The sequence below is a fragment of the Trachurus japonicus genome, chromosome 14 (assembly GCF_045865225.1).
Source record: "Trachurus japonicus isolate A0001 chromosome 14, Traja_1.0".
Classification (NCBI taxonomy): domain Eukaryota; kingdom Metazoa; phylum Chordata; class Actinopteri; order Carangiformes; family Carangidae; genus Trachurus; species Trachurus japonicus.
In genome coordinates, this window is record NC_140920.1 from 226,040 (window position 1) to 235,000 (window position 8,961).

The 8,961-nt window shown below is 46.2% G+C and overlaps 1 protein-coding gene across 1 annotated transcript in view; it reads right to left on the minus strand.

Annotated features, from left to right (window-relative positions):
- Positions 1 to 5,064, minus strand: part of adad2 (adenosine deaminase domain containing 2) — a 28,536-nt gene extending 23,472 nt beyond the window's left edge. The window contains exons 1-4 of the mRNA XM_085798906.1: positions 4,691 to 5,064; positions 3,785 to 3,869; positions 3,533 to 3,685; positions 2,230 to 2,404 (exon numbers count right to left, since the gene is read on the minus strand). Of these exons, the coding sequence (XP_085655032.1) occupies positions 2,230 to 2,404; positions 3,533 to 3,685; positions 3,785 to 3,869; positions 4,691 to 5,064 (787 nt within the window). The remainder of the gene's footprint in view (positions 1 to 2,229; positions 2,405 to 3,532; positions 3,686 to 3,784; positions 3,870 to 4,690) is intronic.
- Positions 5,065 to 8,961: the final 3,897 nt, after the last annotated feature.

Here is an 8,961-nt window from a genome sequence, read left to right on the forward strand (position 1 = left end):
TCACCCATCACCAACCAATCACAGCTCACCAATAACCAATCACCGATCACCAACCAATCACAGCTCACCGATCACCAACCAATCACCGATCACCGATCACCAACCAATCACCGATCACCAACCAATCACTGCTCCAATCAATACGGAGAGAGAAACGTGTTCCTGTCTCCAGACTCTAAGGGACCGTTCGTTATTTATGGAATGGGCCACCGGAGGAAAATGGGGGGGGGTCATGTCATAATATTCTTTGTTGAGGGGTGGGTCCACTAAAAAAAAAAAGGTCAGTGAGGGGGGGTCATTCAACATTTTGTCTGGAGGACACTGCAATGCCCGCAGAAAACAAAAACAAAACAAAAACGGGACATTTCAAAGCTGCAAACACTGATGACAATGAGAGCAACGGCCCCCGAATCACAACGTTATTTTATATTGTTCTGGTCTGCCCTGAGTGGGGTTCGAACCCGGGTCTCCCGCACCGCAGGCGACGATGCTAACCGCTTCGCCAAGAACTTAATAAGGGTTCTGCCTGCGGCTTAGCACGTCTCTTATGGGTGAGTGAGTTTAACTTCAGTACCGTACAGAGGCTACGCTGCCTGCCTGCCTCATTGCGTAACTCTACATAGTCTGAGCAGCACGTACGTTCACGTTGCTTTTGTGAATTGTAAACAAACAGACGCCCCCTCGGTTTTAGCGTCCAGCAGTTTAGCGGCTAATTCAACTACAGTGATGGATAACTGTACCGGAGACAACTTCATGAACTACATTTGAGGAATAAACGGCAGCTTTTACCTGACGGGAGACCGACACCTGAGCTACGGTAGCTAACAGTTAGCTGGTTGTACGTACTTTCTCTCTCTCTCTTTCCCTCTTCTTACACACACACACACACACAGTTGTCTGTCATATCTGTCGTAAACCTTGTAATAATACGTTGTTGTTGAGTATGGTTCACATTATTGTTGCTTCGGTTTGAGTGTGGATTAATTGTTAATGACTTGTTGTGTAATGTGAGCTGGTCCAATTCTGTTATTGATGAGTTGGGTTTTAATAACAGCTGATAAATGGCATGGATTGATGAGAAGGTGTTGCACACATGGTTGTCAAAATGAAATAATGTAGTGTCACGCGCTACGTGATGCGATGTCACGTGTCGATGGCTGGGGGGGGGGGGTCATGTATCTTTTGATAAGGTTTAATGCAGGGTCATGTTAAAATTTACTGACTCCGACAGGGGGGTCATGTAAAAAAAAAAAAAAGTCCTGTGAATCCCTCTGGTGGCACTGATGATAAATAACGAACAGTCCCTAAGAAATAATAATTATTGTTTATAAACTTTAACGAGCTCTGGCCTGACAATCAGACGTTACCACGGCAACTTGAGGTGGTTACCACGGCGATAGGAGCCCCCCAGGCTGAGGCAGACAGAAATGTGGAAAAAAAGAGTGATTTTCTGCCTCTGCACTGGTCTCACATTTAGGCTTACTGTGACAAAACGGTAACTCCTATCAGAACAAAACACAGATCACGTTGCTCTAAGGACTTCCTCAACTATTTGGTGTGATTTTGGTGTTTCTACAGTAAATATTTTGGAGACACTTGCGAGTTTAAAACATCGGTCCGTTCTGCTTCTCTCAGAAAATCTTTGTATTGGAGTCAATGAGGAGCAGAGACAGACGTGGCCGCACTCAGAGGCTGATAATTCAAATTCTCTAAGTCTCTCTGATATTTTGAGCACATTGTGAGAGACAGAACAAGTTTGTCTACAAATTTGGAAAAAAAATCATGTTTGTAGAGTGTAACATAAAGCGGCTGAAACCAGTGGAAAGCTTAGTGGTGGTGACGTCAGTCATGTGACCGTGTAGTAGCCCGTTAAAGCCTAACGTTAGCTTTTTACTTCTGGACGTGGCATTAAGCTTCAGATACGGTAGAAAAGGAGTTCATATGTGAAGATTATCTCACTGAACTAAACCTGGAAGGATCAGAAACCTGTAGTAGTACTAGTAGTACTAGTAGTAGTACTAGTAGAAACTGGTGTTTTAGTCACAGAGCTGATTCTCTGACTTCATCCACAACACAAAAAACACGATGCAGAAACCACATTCACTTTCTTTACTGGAACCAGCGCCGTTAGAGACTTCAGCCCTGGTGAAACTCTATGTGACCTGTCAGCAGCAGAGACTCAGTGTGTACACCTGAGTAGCTCTGATGACATGATGTTTGACCTCTGACCTCGGACCAGGACGAAGGCCGCCATGTGGCTCTTACAGCCGTGGAAGTCTGGGGACATCTTGAGGAGGCGGTCGAACGTCTCGCTGCTGATCGCCGCCATGTGGTCCTTGTGGCTGTCGCTCTGCCACGCTGGAGAGAAACCAGAGAGACACATCAGAGTTTTAACTGGACCAGTCTGAAGGAGACGAGTGACAAGACCAGGTCCAAGACCATCCCTGTCTCCTGTCTCCAGTCCCAGTCGTCATAGTAACCACGCGTCTTGATATTTACATTATTCCACCTCAGCTACAAAGAAAAGACGATTGGATGTATTTATGCTGCCTTCATGCGCTATGGTACAGATGGTATTTTCCACTTGTGACCTGGTATTTACCAGTGCGTTGTGTTCATGTGCTTTTGTTGTTGTACAGAGAAAATAAAGATGGTGGACTCACAGATTCAGACTTGTTAATTTAGGTAAAACAGTCTTGGATTGCCTAGTTCATCTCTTACAGCAAGAAGATGAATTATCAAAACTCAAACGGTAAATATAAATATTCATGGAGATTTAGCACTGGCTATTTGGCTAGCTTTTTAAAAGCTTTTTAAAAGCTTTTAAAAAGCTCTCACTAAAGCTCCGGCTAGTTGAGATAAAAATGGACCCGAATGCCGAAGCAGAATGATTATTATCAGAATGAGCCGGGCGGCGCTCAGAGATGACATCATCCAGGTCAGAGGTCAGTAGGTCAACCTACAGACCCGGATGTTGATAACAGCTAACCCCGGACTCAGAGGGGAATAGCACTAGCCTATCAGAACTAAATATTGATGAAATGAAGGAGTTTCTCTGCAGATAATGTGTTATTTAGACCCTGTAGACTCCATTATACGGATATACGCGCCTCTCGGCTGGAGCTCATTTCATCACAACCACTTGGAATGACACCAAAGTTATCTGGGGAGGAAATGATCAGATTTTATGCTAGAAATAAGGTCCAGATTGTAAAAAACGGTAATTATCCTTTAGCTGTAATAAAACTTTAGATAAAACACTAGATAAAAAAACACTAGATAAAAAAAAAAAAAAAAAAAAAAAAAAAAAGTTTTAAATTGAGTGAACGAAAAATGTTAATTTAAGAAGGGTAGGCAAAATAAGCTGATGCTTCAGCCTACACCTTTTCGGTCAAAGTAAATTGATTTGCTTGTTGTGTTTTTTGTTCTGATTTATTTTGTTTTGTATTTATACCTTTATATTTGTCTACTGTATTTGTTTTTATGAAACCGAAATAAATATACTAAACTAAACTACGGTAGATGCTCCCACAGCGACCAGGTCTACTGCACCTTCAGACCGGGTCCCGTCCCGACCCCCCAGCTCTCTGACTCGGTCCAGCAGCAGCTCTTCATCCACCACGCTGCCGGGCGGCGACATCCCCGGCAGAGACAGCACGGCTTCATCCTCACTGGAGTCTCCATCCTGAACACACACAACAACCTGAGCCTTCCTCTCTACTGCTGGGATAACACAGGGTTAGGGTCGCCATGGAGACGGAGGAGAGTGGACCGGCGTCTTCACCTCCTCCTCCTCCTCCTCCTCCTTCAGTCTGGGAGCTGAGGCCACATCCACGTCTCCTCCTCCAGGGAGAGAAGCTCCGTCCTCCCTGAGGGGAGAGAAACCACACGGCCAATCAGATCATCAGTCAATCTGATTAAAGGGACATTCACACATTCATCTGGTCTTGGTTATTAGACCCTCGATTCCACTTTACTCCTCAGTATTTTATTTATTTATTTATTTTATGGTAGCTACACTCAAAAAACTCAAAATCTTACCAAGAACATTTGTCTTATTTCTAGTCAAAACTAATCTCATTCTACTTGAAATAAGTATATTTATACTGTACATACATAGTTATACATTAAAAGCAGCTTGTTTTTAGACACTTTTTACTTCTTTCAAGCAGATTTTCACTTGAAGTAGAAAAATCTGATAGTGGAGCAAGTTTTTCTTTCTTATTACAAACACAAAAAACCAGCTTTCACTGGCAGATTTTTCTACTTATTTCAAGTGAAAATTAGTTTGAAACAAGTGAAAATGATCTAAAAACAAGTTAATTTTTAGGTGATGAGTCTTATTTTAAATAGGAAAAAAATTTGTTTTGAGTAGAAATTAGACATTTTGACAAGAAATACAACAAATATTCTTGGAAAGATTTTGAGTTTTTGCAGTGTACTCTTTTTATTCTATGTATCAGCTGCTTGAACCAGTTGATTGATTGATAAAGTTACACACTGACTTCACTGTAGCTACTATACAATACTATACAATGAAATGCTAAAAGGCCTCTAACTTCATATTTGAGGAGCACAAGCAGAAGATTTAGGGGCTCAGGCTGTAAATCGACCAGCAAAGCAAATATTCACATTTCCTCTTCATTCATGACTGGAGTGTAGGATGAGTGTGAAGCTGCTGGTCCGTCACCTCGGTGCTGAGGCTCCTCCAGAGTCAGTCCTGTGGACCGCAGCCGGACGGGGAAGAACCAGACCTGGATCCAGCTCAGACAGAGATAGAGACAGAGACCGGAGACCTGGTCCTCTCCCCGGGCCGAACCTCAGGGCTTCTGGTCCCTCCATGGCTCCAACACCCAGCTGACCTGGTCCTCTCCCCGGGCCGAACCTCAGGGCTTCTGGTCCCTCCATGGCTCCAACACCCAGCTGACCTGGTCCTCTCCCCGGGCCGAACCTCAGAGCTTCTGGTCCCTCCATGGCTTCTCTCCCCGGGCCGAACCTCAGGGCTTCTGGTCCCTCCATGGCTTCTCTCCCCGGGCCGAACCTCAGGGCTTCTGGTCCCTCCATGGCTCCAACACCCAGCTGCACAGACACACAGAGACCATGGAGATGATCGGTTTGATTCCTGCTGCTAGCAGTGGGAGGGGAGAACTCCAACTCCAACCTAAACAACCCAAATCCCAACCCAATCTATCTATCTATCTATCTATCTATCTATCTATCACACTCTTTAGTCTCGTATGAACATCCCATCATCAAAACATCCCAGAGTCACCATGCCAACATGAAGAGGAAGCTTAAAGTCTTGGGTGTTATGGGTATCATGTTCATTCTTTTAACTTATTCTAACAATAATGTATTCATCGTCAAAGACAGTCTGACACATTGTGACCACAACCCCATCGTGGCGTTGGTGATCGTCACAATGTGATTTCAATGGGAAAAATACAAATGATGGTTATTTATAAAATGTAAAGGTGAATTTTTATTCAAATGGCATGAAAATAAAACATGAACAGGACAGGAGGACTTTGTGTTTGTTGTTGAAACTACAGAACTCTGACATCACCAGACTGACCCTAGATCTGTCATCATGACTCAGTGCAGCGTTGTTCAACCTGTTTGAAGTTATACATTAACTATTTCCTTTTACATTTATTATAATAATTACCATCATTTAAAAAAAAAAATTCCCATTAACTCCACCAAAGATGTGACAGAGTTAACAACCATCCTGCAACCAGTGAAAACTAACTACCAGTAACTCAGCTTTCCCTTCACACTTTTTAATTTAGGCTAGTCAGTTTCTTTGTTACAAACCCAGTGTGTAAAAGCCACAAAGAAAAATAATGAAGAGCTCAACATTTACAAAGTGACATGAAACAACAAAATCCTCTCAACTAAAGGTCCAGTGTCACACTGCAACAAGGACCGTGCAGGTGAACTCTGCTCACTGATCATTAAAAAAAGTGCAGAAATTTACATTTACATTTAAAAAGAGAAACTTGACATTAAACATTTAAATGTAAAAAAAAAAACAGCAGTTTAAAACCTTAACAACAACCCTTTAAAAGCCTCTTCATGACAGCAGACGTTTAGAAGCAGCTGGTGTCTCACTGTGGACAGATCATCAATCATCTTAGTTAGCCACGGTGTTAGCTTCTAGCCTAGCCTAGCCTAGCTTAGCTGCTAATGGCTAATGCTAACGGCTAATGCTAACGGCGGCTGGGACAGGTGAAGCTGCTGCTGCTCCGAACAGAACCGAACAGAACCGAACCGAACCGGGTGGTGTTGGTGTTTCAACAGGTGAACAGTCTGTTTAACTCCACAGTGAACAGACAGTTACATGTTATATATAAATATATATTAAAGCAGAGTTTAGCTACCTTCAGTGTGTCAGTCAGGACAGCAGCTGGTCATTAGTCTGATGAGGACGGTTTGAGTGGGCGGGTTCTGTTGTTGTTGTTGTGTTTTCATTGGTGCTGAATGGGTTTAAAGGTATAGTCTGTAGGAATTCCCCCCATCTAGCGGTGCGGTTGCATATCTGAACGTATTGTTGATGTTGCATTCAGGTGAAATGGGGCAGACGTCAGACAGACAACAGACGCTGCATGTAACAGGATAAACAAGTGGTCTGACAACATGTTGTCATGGTGATGTGGTATTGTTTTACCGTCTTTCTCTGGTTCCTCTCCTCCTCTCTTCTCCTCCCCTCCTCTCCTCTCCTCTCCTACATCCTCCTCTCCTCTCCTCTCCTCTCCTCTCCTCTCCTCTCCTCTCCTCTCCTCCATCCTCCTCTCCTCTCCTCTCCTCTCCTCCATCCTCCTCTCCTCTCCTCTCCCCTCCTCCTCCATCCTCCTCTCCTCTCCTCTCCTCTCCACCATCCTCCTCTCTATGTTGTCATGGTGATGTGGTATTGTTTTAGTTAAATGACATCCGGTTGGTTTGCCGACCGACGGCCGTCTGCCTGACTGCACCTGAATGCAACACCGGTGCCTCCGTCCTTCCTCACACTACACAGTGGTGACAGTTTTAACAGGCCGTTTCCATGGTTACCTACGGTCACGATGCAACATGGCCGCCTCGGTTCGGTGCGTCGCCCACTTATGCAGCTGTGATTCACCTTCTGAACAACAACAAACAAACAAACAAACAAAAAACTATCGCAGTTTCTGTCTTGCCACAAAGAAACACTCTGGTTGTGTGGTGTATATAGAGAGTTCCTCAGCTCACCACTAGAGGGAGACTCTCTACGTTCTCTCCTTCAGTCTTTGTCTTTCACTCATCACCATCATTATTCACATTTCCTCTCCTCTCCTCTCTTCCATCCTCCTCTCCTCTCCTCTCTTCCATCCTCCTCTCCTCTCCTCTCTTCCACTCTCCTCTTCCTCTCCTCTCCTCTCCTCTCCTCTCCTCTCCTCTCCTCTCCTCTCCTCCTCTCCTCTCCTCCTCTCCTCTCCTCTCCTCTCCTCTCCTCCTCTCCTCTCCTCCTCTCCTCTCCTCTCCTCTCCTCTCCTCTCCTCTCCTCTCCTCTCCTCTCTCCTCTCCTCTCCTCTCCTCTCCTCTCCTCTCCTCTCCTCTCCTCTCCTCCTCTCCTCTCCTCTCCTCTCCTCTCTTCCATCCTCCTCTCCTCTCCTCCTCTCCTCTCCTCTCCTCTCTTCCATCCTCCTCTCCTCTCCTCTCCTCTCCTCCATCCTCCTCTCCTCTCCTCCTCCTCTCCTCTCCTCTCCTCCCCCTCCTCCTCTCCTCCTCCTCTCCTCTCCTCCCCCTCCTCCTCTCCTCCTCCTCCTCCTCCTCTCTCCTCTCCTCTCCTCTCCTCTCCTCCTCCTCCTCCTCCTCCTCCTCTCTCCTCTCCTCTCCTCTCCTCTCCTCCCCCTCCTCTCTCCTCTCCTCTCCTCTCCTCCTCCTCCTCCTCCTCCTCCTCTCTCCTCCTCCTCCTCCTCTCCTCCTCCTCCCCCTCCCCCTCCTCCTCTCCTCCCCCTCCTCCTCCTCCTCTCCTCCTCCTCCCCCTCCCCCTCCTCCTCTCCTCCATCCTCCTCTCCTCTCCTCCCCCTCCTCCTCTCCTCCTCTTCCTCATCTCCCCTCTCCTCCTCCTCCTCTTCCTCCTCCTCCTCTTCTTCCTCTCTCCTCTCCTCCTCCTCCTCTCCTCTCTCCTCCTCCTCCTCCTCCTCTCTCCTCTCCTCTCCTCTCCTCTCCTCCCCCTCCTCTCTCCTCTCCTCTCCTCTCCTCCTCCTCCCCCTCCTCCTCCTCCTCCTCTCCTCCTCCTCCCCCTCCCCCTCCTCCTCTCCTCCCCCTCCTCCTCCTCCTCCTCCTCTCCTCCTCCTCCCCCTCCCCCTCCTCCTCTCCTCCATCCTCCTCTCCTCCCCCTCCTCCTCTCCTCCTCCTCCTCTCTCCTCTCCTCCTCCTCCTCCTCCTCCCCCTCCTCCTCCTCCTCTCCTCTCCTCCTCTCCAGATTATCAGATTACTGCTCTGAGAAAAGGGATTAGAGGAGAGAAATGTGATCTAGTGTAGTGAGCAGTGATGAAATATCAGAGTAACAACCAGAGAGGAGCTGCTCTATCCTGATTGGTCCAACACATCCTCTCCTCCTTTCCTCCATCCTCCTCTCCTCTTCTTTCTCTTCTTTCCTTTCCTTTTCTTTTCTTTCTCTTCTTTCCTTTCCTTTCCTTTCTCTTCTTTCATTTCCTTTCCTTTCCTTTCTCTTCTTTCCTTTCCTTTCTCTTCTCTTCTTTCTCTTCTCTTCTTTCCTTTCCTTTCTCTTCTTTCATTTCATTTCCTTTCCTTTCTCTTCTTTCCTTTCCTTTCCTTTCTCTTCTTTCCTTTCCCTTCCCTTCCTTTCCTTTCCTTTCCTTTCTCTTCTTTCCTTTCCTTTCTATTCTTTCCTCTCCTCTCCTCTCCTCTCCTTTCCTTTCCTCTCCTCTCCTCTCCTCTCCTCTCCTTTCCTTTCCTTTCCTTTCCTTTCCT